At 34.7% G+C, this 17,491-nt stretch overlaps 2 protein-coding genes across 2 annotated transcripts; one reads left to right on the forward strand and one right to left on the reverse strand.

Annotated features, from left to right (window-relative positions):
• Window positions 1-347: 347 nt before the first annotated feature.
• On the forward strand, window positions 348-3,209 carry ifitm5 (interferon induced transmembrane protein 5). The gene is made up of 2 exons (XM_055192156.2): window positions 348-693; window positions 2,745-3,209. The coding sequence occupies exons 1-2, from the start codon at window positions 487-489 to the stop codon at window positions 2,964-2,966; spliced, it is 429 nt and encodes a 142-aa protein (XP_055048131.1). The 5' UTR covers window positions 348-486; the 3' UTR covers window positions 2,967-3,209.
• Window positions 3,210-11,559: 8,350 nt separating this feature from the next.
• cdkn1cb (cyclin dependent kinase inhibitor 1Cb) lies at window positions 11,560-12,962 on the reverse strand. The gene is made up of 2 exons (XM_055192536.2): window positions 12,314-12,962; window positions 11,560-12,086 (listed from the first exon to the last, which is right to left on the reverse strand). Exons 1-2 carry the CDS (start codon window positions 12,795-12,797, stop codon window positions 12,022-12,024), a joined length of 549 nt encoding a protein of 182 aa, XP_055048511.2. The 5' UTR covers window positions 12,798-12,962; the 3' UTR covers window positions 11,560-12,021.
• Window positions 12,963-17,491: the final 4,529 nt, after the last annotated feature.

Consider the following 17,491-nt stretch of genomic DNA (forward strand, 5'->3'; position numbering starts at 1 on the left):
TTGAATGTTTCTTATTTTGTCTTTTTGGAAACTAGATAACTCTTGGTTAAGTTTGCATGGGCAAGAGCAGCTTGTACACGATGTGAACCCCACAGTCTAAAATTGTCACATCATTTCTATATCCCCCTTTATTTTGGCCTAAATGTGTTTGATATTTTCCTTATTTTCAAAGACAGACATAAATAGATCAGAGAATATCAAATCTTTCCTGTGATATGTTTTTTTATAAAGTTTTATATGCAAGTATATGAGACCCGAAATCTCTGGGTAGAAGTTTGAAGATAGTTGTCTTAGAAATGGTAACATATAAAAGGCTGTATACCCTGCCCTGATCTCTCTAGCAACAACCACATAATTCTCTCTCTCTCTCTCTCTCTCTCTCTCTCGCTCCACCCCTCTTCAGTGTTGTATAAGTAGAGTTGTCATCTTCCTCTTCATAATTTCTCTTCAGATTCCTCCACAGGATTTGACTCCTGATCTCTGAGGATGGATAACGCCACATACAGCTACGTGAATGACTGCACTCCGCTCACTAACTGTAAGGCTGGCCGTAAGGCGGGGGGCTCGACCGTGGTCAACATGGGCCACGCAGGCAAGAAACCACCGAACGATTATCTGATCTGGTCTCTCTGTAACACTCTTTATGTCAACTTCTGCTGCCTGGGGTTCATGGCTCTCATCTACTCCATCAAGGTGAGATTCAGTGTCCTACATCAGTCGTCTGTCCTTATTTTTATTATTACTTTATTGTGTTTTTTGTAGTAAAAGAGTTCTTACACTGTAAAATAGTACAAGTTAGTTACTTGTTTTTTTTTAAGTTGAATCAACTTAATTTTTTTTACAGTGTAATGGAAAATACATATTTAACCTCCTGTCCACATACGTGGACATCACATTTTGTTTGTTGTTTGCACCATAATACTTAATTCTGTGTAACTGGAACCTGTTGAACACAAACGTGGACCATTACACTGCTTCATGTTCAATGAAAAATATTTGGTTGTTATATTAATTGGTTCTTCCTAACCACAAAATAGCTGGAAGACATCTGAAAAAACACAAACCAAAGCTTGGGTTTTAGGAGGTTAAAACAAAATTATACACTTAACCTACACATTAAAATTAAGGCAGCAAAGAATTTTTTACAGTTTAATTAACTTAGATTTACAAGTCATTTAAACTTACTATTACTTATCTTGACTAGAGATGAGTTGTTATAACTTATAAAATATAGTTGAAAAAAGTCAACTTTATTTTATAAGTTGTATCAACTCATCTCTTGTTCAAGATAAATAATAGTAAGTTGATATGACTTGTAAATCTGAGTTGATTCAACAAAATATTTTAAGATTTTTTACACTGTAGCCTACACATGTCCATATTTACGTTTTATTGATACATAGATTATGTGAGTTTCTCACTTCTTGTATCGTGAATAAAAGTTGCAAAAAATTGAATAAAAATCGCTGTGCGATGTTTTAAATTTTTTATAAAAATCTGTTTGTTCTTTAGTTTACAAATACATACAGGTACTTCACATTCTTAAAAATAATAGTAAATAATAGTTTTTTCTCAAGGGATGCAATACAAGCACCATTTTCAGTTCCCGTAAGAACCTTTCTCTTAAAAAGACATTTTTTTTCTTAACTTTTTATAGCCTGTAGAACCTTATTCACTACATTGTAAAAAAACCTTGTTTCATTTGCTTAAATTTTTGGTTAATTTAACTTAAAAATATTAGTTGACACAACAGTTTTTACACAACTCATCTAATATTTTTACGCTGCATGATCTTAAATTTTTAAGGCAACCAGGTAACTTACTTTTTTAAGTTGAACTAACAAATCCTTTTGTATGTGTACAAATAACCTTTTGTGCACTTTTTAATTTTACATTTTTATCTTTTAAAGAACACTATAGGCAAATCTAGAACTTCAAATGGTAAACAATACACTCTTGAAGATAATGGTGCTACACGATGCCATAGAAAAACCATTTCGAGTTGTATGGCTCCATAAAGTTTCTTTAACATCCAAAGAACCTGTCTGTTTCACAAAAAGTCCTTTTATACTGTAAAAAAGTTGATTAAACTTAAAAAAGTAAGTTATTTAGTTAAAGGGATACTCCAGCCAAATATCAAAATCACCCCATGATTTACCCACCCTCAAGCAATCCGAGATACACCTGTCCATCATCTTTCAGACAAACACATTTGGAGTTATTTTTGTAAATGTCCTTTCTTTTTCACATTTTAAAATGGTAGAAAACAGGAATCAAGGAACAACTTTTGACTTTAAGATGTGATCCTGGATCAAAAAATTTTGTCAACGTTTTAATCAAAGATACCTCAACTTAACCATAACTCAAACCCTAACCATTTAAACCCTCAAATTAGTGTGCTAACCCAATAGCTAACCCAATCCTAAACCTAAATCTAATCCTAATTCTGATTGGTTAATGAAAATGTATCCTTCACATGAGTAATCCACACGGATCCAAGGGGTTAATAAAGGTCTTCTGAGGGTAATCGATGTAATTTTGGGAGCAAATATCCATATTTCAAACATTAATTATAAACTAACTAGCTTCCAGTAACTGCGCCATCTTGGACATGTGAAAATGTTTTTTAGTTCTTTTGAGTTATTTGTTGAACTGAAGGTGTCAAAAGAGCTGTTCCCTTTTTATTTTGATTGTATACCAAAACACAAATGTGCAAGACTCACATTGGCATTCTGTGTTTTTAGGCCCGAGATCAGAAAACCCTGGGCGACATGCGGGCAGCGCAGGAATGCTCAGACAAGGCGAAGTGGTACAACATTTTGGCATCGGGCTGGAATCTCCTGATTCCTCTGTTGTTTCTGGGAATGCTGGTCCTGCTCATTGTTCATCTGGGAAGCTCACAGGGATCGTTTGATTTCTTCGGTGAAGATGGATTTCAGAGCTTCATGAACCTGTTCAGCAGGTAGACAGATGACACAAGGAATCACAAGATAAAAACTCAACCTTCAGGACTGTATACTCCTACACCTCTCTGACAACGTCTTGGTTTCTTTAGCTATACCGTGAATTATTATTATTATTATTATTTAGATTATTTTATTCATTATAAATGTCAGTATACTATGTTAACTGATATCTACTTTGTTTCTATTTTATACAGCGAATTGGTATAACAGTATTTAATAAAATATTTAATGTCCTCCATATTATTTTCTTTTGCACGTGTTTCTTTGCACGGATTTCATCTGGGCAGATTTCTGTCACTTTTGTCTAAAAAAACCAAACATTAAATGAGTAATGTAAAATTTAGAAACAAAATGTATTTTTAATTCTTTTCTCTGACTTGAATGAGTTTTGTGAAACACTTGCATGTCAAAAATGTACTTGAAAATAAAACCACAGACATTTCAACCTTAAATGCAATGCTTGACACAATCCATAACCACATCACATAAATCAAAGCCATAACTTATGCTCGCTTTATCTATATGGTAGAAAACACAGGTTAACAGGTTAAGTTCTGTGATATCCAGCTGTAAGTTTTTCATGAGGTTTGTGTTTCTTATGTTTTAAAGACAGAGCGAGTGCTGTGGTTTAGGTCTCATATGTCTCTGTATGGTCTGTAATGTTCGGCCGTGTGGCCTGTGCTTACAGCGGTGACTCCTCCCAGCCGTGTGGGTATTTTTACCATTTAAATGACAGAGTTTTGTGCCAGCCTTCACTCCCCTTCTATTTAAGTCAATATGAAGAGTGGACACAGATGTTCAGAGACTCGATTAAAGAGTAAAACACACACATATATAAATAAACAAACTCTCTCATGTAGACCTGTTGTATGTGAGACGTGCTCCTGTAACTTAACTGGAAGAGCGTGGTGCTGGCAACCGTAAGGTTGTGGGTTTAGTTCCCAGAAAACACATAAAAATGTATAACCTGTATACATGGAGTATTTAATAAATCAATGCATAAGACATGGAATCAGTATACAGTGTATAAGACATAAAAAAGTATCGGTGTTTTCTACAAACACGATTCAATATTTTTGAAGGGAAATTAAAATAATTAAAGAAAAAAATGCAGCATTTTTGTTAAATCAAGATATATTTATGTTACTTTAATCTAATAAATTAAGTTAACAACTTCAACTTCCAAGTTATATCAACTTATCACAGGTCAAAACTTAAAATAGTAGGTTGAATTGACTTGCAAAACCAAATTGTTTTAACTTCATGCTTCATTTTTTACGTGTAAATATAATAAGTGTATGATTAAGGTGTTACCCTTAAAAAGCGAATGTGAAAGCAAGCTGGTTGTTTTTGCACTAACATAAGAAAGATTTAAAGAGGTATAAGAGTAAAAAAGCCATAAAACATGAGCTGAAGGAGAGAAAACTGGGGAGGCATTTGGAGAGATAAATATTATTAGACTGTATAAAATAGGGAAAAGATGCTCTGCAGACTAACTTAACTTTATTACTTTTAATAAAAATAATATCTAAACACTTACATTATTTTTACTCTTTACAACTCTTTGTGATGTGTAAACCCAGCTTGATTGACTGTTTTCTAAATAAAATCATAATGTGAAAATATATCTTGATATCTTTAATAATGACAGAATAAGGTCATATCAATGAATAAAATCAGTATGTAACCCTGGACAACAAAACTATAGGTAGGCACTGTAAAAAAAAAAAGATTCACATACATTTTTAAGTTTAATCAATAGGATTCAAGTCATTTCAACTTTTTTGAAAAGTGATAAGTTGATGTCCCCTAATAGATCAAGTTGAATTTGCTTTGGTTATGTCAACTTTATTTAAGAAGTGACAGCAACTCGCCACTAGTCAATACCGATAAAATGACTATAGCCAGCAGCAATATGAGTCAAAACATAAAAAAATGTTTTGCCAAAAATCATTAGGATATTACAATCATGTTGAAACAATTCTGTAGAAATTAGAGTATTACTGGGTATTACTGGCAACTAGCTGTCAGTAACCTACTGTAGATTTTACATTTATGTTATTTAACTGGCAACAGTTTGTTCAAAGTTAAATGGACATGAAACAGTCTTTATCTTCTACAGTAAGTTACTGTCAACCAGCTGCATAACTACAGCAAATTTTTGACAGTATATAAAAAGATTTATCATTAGTAATATGTGTTGCTAAGGACTTAATTTGGAAAAATTTGGATTTTTTCACCCTCAGATTCCAGATTATTTAATAGTATCTCAGCCAAATATTTTCCTACAAACCTTGATTATTATTTATTCAGCCTTTAGATCAGTGCTTCTCAATTATTTTCTGTCACGCCCCCCCTAGTCAGGGGTAAACATTTCGCGCCCCCCCCCAACTCTCCGCCGCGACTGTAAATAGTATAATTTGCCTATAAAATTACACATCTGCAAAACATTGTATCCTTATTAACATTGAGAAAACACAAAAAGAAAACACAAAAAATGAAATATCAATCAACTTACAACAAAGAATAACTTTATTAACATTGTTTTTTAGTCTGTAACAGAAAAGACTTAAAATGCATCAATTTGCCTGAAATAAAAAAAATCTAACCTTATTTAAAGTATAATATTTTTTGACCATTTGATACTGAAAAATTAAATATAATCAATAAATAACACAAGCGGTTTACAGCGTGATTGGGGTGTAATGTCTTTAAAAATCACTTCCTGAAAAAGTATTTTCCCTGGGGGTCCTGCCCCACTATTTGAGAAGCACTGCTTTAGATGATGACTAATCTAAATAAAAAAATGGTCCTTATAATCGTTTTGTGGTCTAGGGTCAAATATTTAGACTTAGACTGGATTTCACACACATGTTTTCTTTAACAAAAGTCGCATCAAATTGGCAAAATGCTTAAAAGCACACGTAATTCTCATCTCTGTGGATTCATAAATCTCCCAGCCTTGTGATGCATCTGTCAAATGTAAGATTACAATGTACAAATACAGAACATGATATTTTGCTTAGCCTAAAACAAACGGTGCTAAATAGCATTAAAAGTGGTTCAATGGCTCGTAATTATAGGGGAACTATATAACACATATAGCATATGTAGCACCTACATGTAGAACCCTATAGTGCTATATAAAGAACCATATTTGGTGCTATAGTGGTGATATATCACTCCTGGATGGTTCTTCATAGGTACTTTATAGGTGCTATAAAATTGGTTCCTCTATGATTACAAGCTTATAGTGCTATCTAATTTTTGTCAAATCAACATATAATTTTTTATTACTTTTAAACTTTTAAACAATTTCAACTTATTATGTCACAGGTTAAAACTTAAAATAGTAGGTTGAAGTGCCTTAATTGTTTTAACTTTATGCTGCATTTTATCCAGTGCATTGTTTCATAAAAGTCTTTAACATCCAAATAAGCTTTATGTTTCACGAAAGGATCTTTGTGGTGAAAGTGTTAAAAAAGGTTACTGTACAGCAAGAACATTTGACTAAATAATTATTTGTGAAACCAAAACTTGTCCTTCTATATGGCATCGTTGTGAAAAACCTAAGCACCTTTATTTTTAAGAGTGTATATTATTTATTTTAATGACATATAAGGGTATTTATTTGATATATTATTTACATTTGACCCTACTTATACATTGTGATGGTATTTGTTGCCCTTAACTTAATATAAAACACCACTGTATCAGTAATGAGAATATTTTAATACAAGTGTAATTATTTATTATTTGAAAACACCAATTAGGTTTCAGACCTGTAACTGTTGTGGAAAGTCTTCTCATTCCCGAAAATATATCTTAAGACAAGATCCAGGTGCCAAACATCTCCTAACCAATGATGCCATTATCAAGTGGTTCCCATATCTTTTTAACTCATCCACTTTTTCATTAATTTACTACCTTCTTCTATTAAGGAAAGTTAATGCAAGGTCCAAATGTGGTTAGTAATTAAACATTTTATTCATTAAACATTTAGTCATTAATGTCAATGATAACATTATACATAATTTAATAAAGGAATATACATTTTAATGCAGAAACGGCATTGCAACATGCATAATGATTAACCAAATGTGAGGCCTACAGAATTTCTTATAGTCTTTTTAAGTGCATTACTATTCTACAAACGGGGCGGTTTCCCGGACAATGTTTAGGCTAATCCAGGACTAGGCCTTATTTATATTAGGTCTTTTAAGATGATTTTACAAACATACCTTACAAAAAACACTACAGGTGTGCATCTTGAGACAAAACAATGTCACGGATAAATGTTAAAATTAGTCAGGACAAGTTGTTTTTAAATTAAAGCAGCTCAAACTTGCATTTTAGGATAAGCCCTGTGATAAGCCCTGTCCGGGAAACTGGCCCTATATATGTAAAGAAAATATACCACTCAAACTTCTGTTTTCAGCTGAGATTAACCACTACAACATTTCAGCATGTAAGCACGAGCCATGTACAGTATCTTAAAACAGATTTATTTGGATTGAGTGATTGTACGTTTCTCTCTGACTGTGATTTCATTGCAGTTTTGCAGGACTTCTACTTTTTAGGAGGAGGCTGGATGGTTTTTAGCTCCCACAACCACAGTAGGGAGGATCACACATATAAACACCCACGATCTTAAATTATCCACTGGAGGAGACGTCTATATGCAGCAGATCTCTGAGTACTGAGGGATAATCGTCCCCTTCCGTCTGCTTTGAGGCTCTCGGTCTGTAATGAAACTCGCTATAGTTTCTGGGTGGCTTGTAAGCTACCACCCAGTTTTAATAATAGGTACTAAGTCAAGTATTTGCTATCAGCCGGTAAAATCGAGGTTTAAAACTCTGGTTACTACGGTATGTACGTAGTACTCAAAGGTAGTTCAAAGAATATCATGATGATACTAAGTTTTGCTGTGGGATGCAGTGAACATTACATTTTAGGTACTAATAAACTGCAGTCTCTGTATGTTAGTAACACTTGGGAATTATCGCCCCCTAGTGTTCAACAATAGAAACAACATCAAAGATGTAAAAATGTTTAAACTTTAGAGGCCTTACATTTTTTTGTGTAATTAAAATGAATTTACGTTGACTACACGAAATTATCGCAGATTAAGTCTCCTGTTTTCTACATTAAATTATACAACAAAATGTAACGTGTGTTATTTACAGACAGTTATTTTCCCACGGAATTGGTCATGCAGTCAGCTGCTGAATTAATAATTTAATATAAATGCTGTCTGGTCACATGTTTTAACAGTGTGACATCACAGAGCACATATGAATGAATGTGATGTGCTTGAATGAGCGTGTCAGCTGGTACACTACACACTAACTGGCCCCTCCCCCTGATGTTTGTGGTTGGCCAGCTGGTGTCCATGGAGACCCAGCTGCTGAGTGGGTGAGAAAGACCGGAGAACACAGCACTCAGAGAGAGAGGACATCTGTCCTCAATGATCACAACACATTTAATTTTCAAAGTGCCAACAGATCTGCGTGACCCAAATATGTAGAACATATCTGTAATCCTTTGTTAATTTAACCTCATGTTTGATGTGATCTTTAGTCTTGAACACAACCACAAATGCATAGTTACTATATATACTTCGTCATTTTAAACAATAATTAAGCTGACTTTAAGATTTAAAGTATAGCATATGTGCTCATCAGAATGTAACCACACACACGCGCGCGCGCTCACCTCAATATTATAGTGCGTGACTAATTTGGGCTTTTATAATTGTTGATTCTTAAAATATAAACATTTGGTCTATTAAGATGTAGCTGAAGACTATAAAAGACTACTTTTCTTTAACTTTGCTAGATTTGACTGAGTCAGTTATACTGTAGACTAGATGATGAAATGCCTTAATCAAAACCTAAAAATTACCGTTTATACTATAGTGTTAAGAACTACTGTGAGTATGCTGAGCTCTGTTTGATGCCTGACAGATGATCTATCTGTCATACAGATGTTAAACGCACACATGAATAGGATTTCTTCTGTATGCAGCCACGCGCCATTCCTGGTGGTTCACGCGGGGAGATTCCCGCGGGGAGTCGCGCGCGCTGCGCGGATTGACCCGGGCTGTGGGAGGAGCGCGCGGGACTCATTATCACGTCAAAAAGACATGGCACGCTCTTCTCCATGGTTTTAATCTCCTCTTTTCATCTGGTCTACTCTTTGTTCTGCCTAGGTTGTCCTGAAAACACTACATTTACCTCCCCTCATCATGCATTGTATTTTATGGGACCTGCTAAGACAATTTGAACAGCCCCTAACCTTTCACCCCAAAATTTTGTCATCATTTACTCACCCTCATCTTGTTCTAAACCTATACGGGCTTTTCTTATTTTGATGAACACAAAGAAGATATTTTGAGAAATAATTGTAAGCATACAGCTGCCACAATCATTGACTTCCATAGAAGGAAAACAAATATTATAAAAGTATTGTAAATGATGAAGACGATAATTTGATAAATGATGGTAAGCACACAATTGACGGAGCCATGTTACTTTACCTTAAAAAAACCGTGTTAAACAATTTCAACTTTAATTTGAATGTATGTGATTTCAACTTCAATTTAAAAGTTATGTCAATTTTTTTAAGCCAACACTTAAAATATACTAGTCAACATATTTGAAGTGGATCAAAACCTTTCCTTAAAGTTGTCTTAATACCAATACCCATTACCCGTTCTTGTCTTAGGACAACTTTGATGAATGTTTTTGATCCACTTCAAATGTTGACTACACTCTAGGAAAGGATGTGTTAATTTTAACACATAGTTTTGTGTTAAACTAATTAGAACATTATGTGTTGTTTTAACACATTGTGTGTCATTTCGTGTATATTGTGAGCTTAAATAAATGAAATGGACAACACAAAGTGTGTTATTCCAAAAATAACACAGAGATGTGTTAAGTTAAGGACAACACACTAGATGTGTTGTCCTTAACTATACACAAGATGTGTTAATTTAACACATTCATTTTAAGAGTGTAGTATGAATTGACTTGCAAAAGTTGTTTTAATTTATTTGTTTTTCCTACTATGGAAGTCAATAGTTACAGTCCGTTGTGTGATTATATCATCATTTATCTTAGTGCTGGACAAAGATTAATCGCAAACAAAATACAAGTGATTTTTGGCATGATATGAGTGTGTGCTGTGTGTTATTATATATACACTCACCTAAAGGATAATTAGGAACACTAATACTGTGTTTGACCCCATTTCCCCTTCAGAACTGCCTTAATTCTAGATGGCATTGATTCAACAAGGTGCTGAAAGCATTCTTTAGAAATGTTGGCCCATATTAATAGGATAGCATCTTGCAGTTGATGGAGATTTGTGGGATGCACATCCAGGGCAGGAAGCTCCCGTTCCACCACAACCCAAAGATGCTCTATTGGGTTGAGATCTGGTGACTGTGGGGGCCATTTTAGTACAGTGGACTCATTGTCATGTTCAAGAAACCAATTTGAAATGATTCGAGCTTTGTGACATGGTGTATTCACCTGCTGGAAGTAGGCATCAGAGGATGAGTACATGGTGGTCATAAAGGGATGGACATGGTCATAAACAATGCTCAGGTAGGCCGTGGCATTTAAACGATGCCCAATTGGCACTAAGAGACCTAAAGTGTACCAAGAAAACATCCCCCACACCATTACACCATTGCATTAATGAGAAATTGAACAGGTGTTCCTAATAATCCTTCATGTTTGCATTTAAGAAACATTTACATGTGCATATTTATTTATATTTTTATATATTCTATATTATATATAAATAAAAAATTGCTATATAAATAAAAAAATCATAAATGAGTATGTCTGTGTAGTTAAATATACATAATCATTACATACAGTACATACAAAAAATAAAAGTGATTGTTTTGTATAATATGCAAAAAATCACTTTTATTTTGTATGTGATTAATCGCGATTAATATTTGCCCAATGTGTTCATCAGAAAAAGAAATTCATACAGGTTTAGAACAACAAATCCAGGAAATTATGGATTTTTATTTTTGATTAAACTATTTCTTTTAATTATAAACTTTTCTAAACAGCACCCTTTATGAAGAATAGGCCTACAAATCGTCCATATTTTTTTCTCAGGGTGCTTTAAGTCTTTATATTTACCCATGTTCCCAACATGCTTTAAGGTCAAGTGAGGATGTATAAAATATTACACTAATACTTTTATATAAAGTTTTTTTTTAAATCACATGCTTACAATGTCAAGATAAGTTAGTTAAAATGTTCTCTTATGTAAAATGTAAATATCTATATTTACAATCTGTGCTCCAAGACTCTTATGCTAACCAGGTATAAGGTGGATGCCCCAATGTCTATTTCATAAGACCCCCGTACTCATAATTATGACTGTATAACATATAGAAGGCTGACGTTTATATACTGGACGAGACACTGAGGTATACGTTTATATATACATATTTATTAAATCAACATTTTTACAACGGTGACCAACCTGGCTCAGGATCATGATTTTTTGGTAGTTTTCAATAGAAGGCTGACGTTTATATACTGGACGACACACTGAGGTATACGTTTATATATACATATTTATTAAATCAACATTTTTACAACGGTGACCAACCTGGCTCAGGATCATGATTTTTTGGTAGTTTTCAAGTGAGTATGAGAAAAAAAACTACATATTTGACACCAAAACGGCTGAGGTATGTCTTGTAACGGGTGAAAAATAAATAAATAACTTAAACTTTTACAAAAGATATATATATACATACTGAGATATATTCAACATAAATAAATATGTCCTGGCTTTAATTTAAACTCTGGGTGTTAACTCGGTTTACACCCATGCTGCTCCTCTATGAACCAAGAGCAAAAACGGAACAAATAGCGTAACAATGCGATTCCAGTATCACATGACGTAATAACATGAGTCAGTAAATTCCAAGAAGGTCCAGACACTGTGACGTCATTTCTTCCGGACTTTTCCCGCCACCAGTGGGTGACGCAGAGGCCGGGGGGCTTTTTTCTCTTTACTCCACATTCCTGATTCCCTTTGGCTTCATGCTGCCCGTTTTTCTTCGCTTTCCGTAAAAATCTACAAAAAAAAACCAATAAGATTTAAAAGCATGAACTACACGTGTAATAAAACATGTACAACATGTAATACAATTCCTGTAGTAAATAATATAACAGTTTGAAGTATGCGTTAACAAATACTACATTACACCACAACTTACTACGGTTTACTATTGTAAATACTAACGTATACTACAGTACCACAATTTGAACTGATGACGTTATACACGCCTCTTTATGTCTTACCTGTGATCCGTAGGTCCGTGAGTCTTTTCGTCTGGGCGTGAGCGGCTGTTTTGCGAGATTTCTTTGGGTTACGTCTGTCTGTCTCGTTCAAAACGTTTACAGATGTAAAACGATCCCCACAATAAGGTGCCAGTCTTTCTCTTTTCGGTCTCGCTGGCACGGTGGTCGTGATTTTTTCCCGATAAAACATCGGACAGTCCTCGGCTGGACTCTCCTCCCACTCCAGTTCGCCGTCCAGCGGCCGCCCTTCACCGAAGTCGAAGTTCCATCTTTGCCGATCATGTTCAGCAATTTCTTTAAGTTTGGATGTAAGCTCTCGCCGTAGTTCGTCGTGATCCACGGGTCCAAACAGACTTCGGCAGGTTTTCGTGGGATTTTGTAACGGGACAGTCTCAGGAGAAATCTCTCTGGTGTTCCGTTCGGACGCGATTTCCCTTGCGCTCAGTCTGGCCATCGCAATGGAGGAAAGCAGGACGGCAGACATCGCTTATTTTGTCAAAATCTAGGCGAAAGAGAAGCCAAAGGGCCAAAATAAATCGGTGTGGACTACAACACACGTCGTTATAAATTGTAAATCTCCAGATTTAAACGAGTCAGATTTAAAGTGCTGCGCCTCAGCGGAGTAAAACCACATGCTCCGTTCTCATTGGTCAATGCCCTTCTCATTCTGTTGTTAGACCCGCCTCTGTTCGACTTTGATTGTCCAGACCTGACTCTATTTGACTGTGATTGGTCAGACACGGATATATTTATCTGTGATTGGTTTGTACCTTTTGGCTTAATCGAAATGTGTACGTGCTTTGCCCTTCCCACACCCATTTAGCGAGTGACTGATATATTTCTCCAGTTAGTAATGCTAATGTACGAAAACATTGCATGCAACACAGTGCATTTTATTACACTTAAAACGGCTGTTAACATACAGGGGTGGTTTCCCGGACAGGGATTAGACTAGTCCTAGACTTAAACACTTTTAAGAGCTCTCCAAACTGAAAACAACTTGCACTTACATATCTTAAAATGCACCAGTGCCCTTTGTTTTACCTCAAAATGCACACAGGTAATGTTTTAGTAATGCGTGTTTGTTAAAACTAGTTATATTTCCTAATTAAACTAAGGCCTAGTCCTGGATTAAGCTAATCCTGGTTGGGGAAACCGCCCCTTAGAGTGTTGTCCTTAACTAGACAAATCTCTGTGTTATTATAGGAACAACACATTTTGTGTTGTTTTAACACATCTTGTGTTGTCCCTTTAACTTATTTGAACACAAAATAAACACATAATGTGTTAAATAGCATAACACACAAAAAATGTGTTAAAAATGAACACATTCTTTCCTTTCTCAGAGTGTAGGGGTCAAAACCCAGAAGAAAGACCCCTATTGTAATTGTAATTGTTCCTTCTTATTATTCATTGTGGTCTATGGCAACCTATAGAAGTGTACGTAGGAAAGTTATACAATTTTGCAGACAGACAGCAAAATTGGAGTCTCTATCTCAAAGCCGCTAACGCCACCAACCGTCCAAAGTTTCACTTATGTCTGATGTGTAAGTCGGAGAAACAAAATTTTTTCGTCTGAATACTTGGCTCAAGATGATTCGAATGCACCCTGTTACATCATTTTCTGTCATAATTTTTAAAACTTTTTCTTAAAACCTACTTTTTGAAAATCGGTATGTAGCATCTAGAGACACTCAGGGCAAAAAGTTATGCAATTCGCATTGATCAGCCAAATCCTTTTTCGTATAGTGCGTCAACGAATTTTACGTAGATCTAAAAATAACAGATTTGAGGCTTAATCTTCGCCAAACTTGCGTGTATTTACACAACACTTGGTACTTGTAATGGCAGTCAAGAACTGAGGTTGCTGGGACCATAGATATGTATAAAGGCTAGATGGCTCAAGGCGGAGTCCCTAACGGCATCACCGGGCGGCCATCTTACGACAGGGCGCTCGCTCACTCGTAGCATTGAGTTTAATGGTGCAGGTACTTTTAAATGACCATAACTTGCTCAATTTTCTACCGATTTTCAAACGGTTTGGGTTTTTACAAACGTTATTAACGTGGCTATAATTCTGGATGCTTTAACATGTTTCATGAATTTATTTTTTATTTTTAGTATAGGTATGCAGTGTCATAGGTACATCTTTGACGTTTATAACAAACCAAACCGTTTGAAAATCGGTAAAAAATTAAGCAAGTTATGGTCATTTAAAAGTACCTGCATCATTAAAACTCAATGCTACGAGTGAGCGAGCGCCCTGTCGCAAGATGGCCGCCAAAATGCGGACGTTGCACTCAATTGGCCAGCAGCGCGGACGAGCCATCTAGCCTTTATACATATCCATGGCTGGGACAATTTCATCCTAGCACCACCTAGGGGACATACAAATGTTTTACATGCCTATTAATTTGGCTGTGGTTGGCATACTTTCATGTGACTTGTTTAGCTGGAGTCCTGAATCGTTGCCGAGTACAATGTTACCAAACATATCATGTTTCACCTTATGTGGCATTCACACCAGCCGCGGTAGGTGCGTCAAAAACGCGCTATTCGCGCGTAGTTGGACGCTTGAACATTTTGAGTTTACTCGCTTCATTTGCATGTGAAAGCCGTGTGTGAAATTCTAGTCATTTGAGACATTCACACGGAAATGTAATCACGTCACTACTAGAGCAAGCTCCTGATTGGTTACCGTGGCACGAATATCTAAGTTCAGATTTTTTAACTTGCGCATTTGCGCCATTCCGCATCATTCGCATGCCTATGCGCGTCTTTGCATTGACTTAACATGTAATTCACTCACGCGTGCCGCCTCTTCCGCGTCTGGTGTGGATGCCACATTACACTGTAAAATGTTAAAAGTTAGATCAACTTAAAAAATTACTTCAATTGATAACAAATAAAAATTTTTAGTTCATTCAACTTAAATTCTTTAGGTTTTTACCAATTAGTAGCGCTGCAAAATATCACTTAAAAAAACAATATCAAATATCTCTGCAAGCATTATTCCGATCGACTCAAAACCACTTTTTTTACATATAGCCTACATATAGCTTCTGTACTAGGCTATATAACAATAAAATGAAACCTCAAAATTTCCATCGGAAATGGCAAAAAATGGCCATTGTGTTTTTAGACATGTTTATTACTCCTCAACGAAATGAGATATTTTTACCAGATTTGACACGCTGATGTATGGGCTGGATGAGTCTGGAGCCACACAATAAAGGTGGTTTGCCTGCACCACAAAACCTTCGATGGCTAGCAAGCCAAATGATCACACAGCTGTATCTTGAGAAAACTAAAGTTTATCATCATAAAACTTGCTACATGTAATCACACTCATGATCTGAGGTTACATGCACGTTTCATTATAGTGCCACCTAGTTGTCTTGAGATATATATATATATATATATATATATATATATATATATATATATATATATATATATATATATATATTTGCTAAGATCATGACCTATTATGGATTATTCCTTTTGTTTTGGAGTATAATCATTGTCGGATGCCAATTTACTTTCTAGCAAACAAACAAAGTACCCTAACAACCATTTAGCAACTCTCATCTGCATCAGAACATTGTAGAGACATGGGAGTGTGCTCTTTTTCCTATGCTCTTTAAACTGTTCACCCAAACTCAACTTTATTCCCAGCTATATTAGTTTTATGTAATTCCTTTTAATATTTTCTTGTTTCTATGTCTATCCAGTTGTGATATCATATATTTTTTGGTAAAGCTGCTTTGCAATAATGCAAAATTATGAAAACACTAGAGATTTTAAATTGAACTGATATGCCCTAGGAAAAAATGTCTGATAAAATAAACTAGTTGTTTGTATCAATGGATAATGCATTATTTCACTACATTTACCAGTCACATATATTGTTGATAAATAAAACTTTTCCTTGTGGCAGGTCAACTAATTAGTTATTTATTCAATTGTATAGTTTGCTATATTTTGACATTGCTGATCGTTTTTTAATAAAAAATTGAATGCAATTGAAAGCAATAAAAATGTTATATATATTAAATCAAGTACTAAGATAAACCAACACAATAAAAAAGAAAAGACAAAATTGAAAAGAAATTGGCATTCCTTTAATTAATAAACTGACATATACATAATAAATCATTCAAATGATAGATTTAAGGTTTCACCATAATTTCTTTTTTGTTGTTGTTTTTGCTTGCTATTTTTTAGTTTCTATTTCAAGTAGTAATTTATTTCTATTTAAAAGTGACTTAAAATAGTTTTCAATGCAAGTTTACATTTTAAGCCAAGATCTTCCAAGTACATTTACAACATGCCACATTTTAAAGTCAGTAAAATAAGATGTGTTTTTATCGAAGCTGTATTTCAATGCTGTAACATCACCAAAAGTATGCGACCTATCTTAAGGGCTAGTCATTTGTTAAAAACAGGTTGTCAAAAAGACAGGCTCAAAAATAAATTCTAGTGTTTGGTTTAGAGTTAGTGGTACAACAGCGCCACTTAGCGACACAATATTGTGTAACGTTAAATATGCCTTGTATTGAATATGCCTCGAGTCTACATTTTGACCTTGTTAATTGCCCACTGTTACCTGCTTTGGTGAACATAAAATAAACATTTAAATGTAAAATTTATAGAACAATCATGCTTAAATTTCAGTTTGAAAAAGCTGTATGACACACACAGAACGATAGAGAGCAAGAGAGAGTGAGCATTGGGCTTTGATGAGAAGTGTTGTCATGTTTAGACTGACTGAGTGCTGTATTTGTGCTGAGTGTGCTCTCTCTCGTAGGACTTTTACCATTAACTTGATGAAGCAGGAAATAGTTAATGCATTTTACATAAAGAGGCTGCAAATAAGAAAAGTAATGTATATAATGCTTGGAGTTGCTTATATAATAAACATCAACGGGTTTTCCAGCTATGTATGAGGAAAAAAAGAATAAAGACATCAGAATAAGTCTTGTTATCATTTTTATTTAAAAGATACAAAAGGACATTTTCATTAACACTACTTTATCCAATCCAATATCTCAAAGTGCGTTAGCCCGGAAAAAACACAAAAACCAATGACACATTTGAGTCATGTGTTTAAATAAATGTTTAAATAAATTATGAGACATCAAACTGCTATATAATTGCCCTGTAACTTACTGAGCG

Source organism: Misgurnus anguillicaudatus, chromosome 6 (genome assembly GCF_027580225.2).
Source record: "Misgurnus anguillicaudatus chromosome 6, ASM2758022v2, whole genome shotgun sequence".
Classification (NCBI taxonomy): Eukaryota; Metazoa; Chordata; class Actinopteri; order Cypriniformes; family Cobitidae; genus Misgurnus; species Misgurnus anguillicaudatus.

Coding starts and splice junctions, on each gene's coding strand:
- cdkn1cb (XM_055192536.2), bottom strand. CDS start 12,797: ATGTCTGCCGTCCTGCTTTCCTCCATTGCGATGGCCAGACTGAGCGCA. Junction 12,087..12,313: donor CACGGACCTACGGATCACAG/GTAAGACATAAA, acceptor TTTTTTTTGTAG/ATTTTTACGGAAAGCGAAGA.
- ifitm5 (XM_055192156.2), top strand. CDS start 487: ATGGATAACGCCACATACAGCTACGTGAATGACTGCACTCCGCTCACT. Junction 694..2,744: donor CTCTCATCTACTCCATCAAG/GTGAGATTCAGT, acceptor CTGTGTTTTTAG/GCCCGAGATCAGAAAACCCT.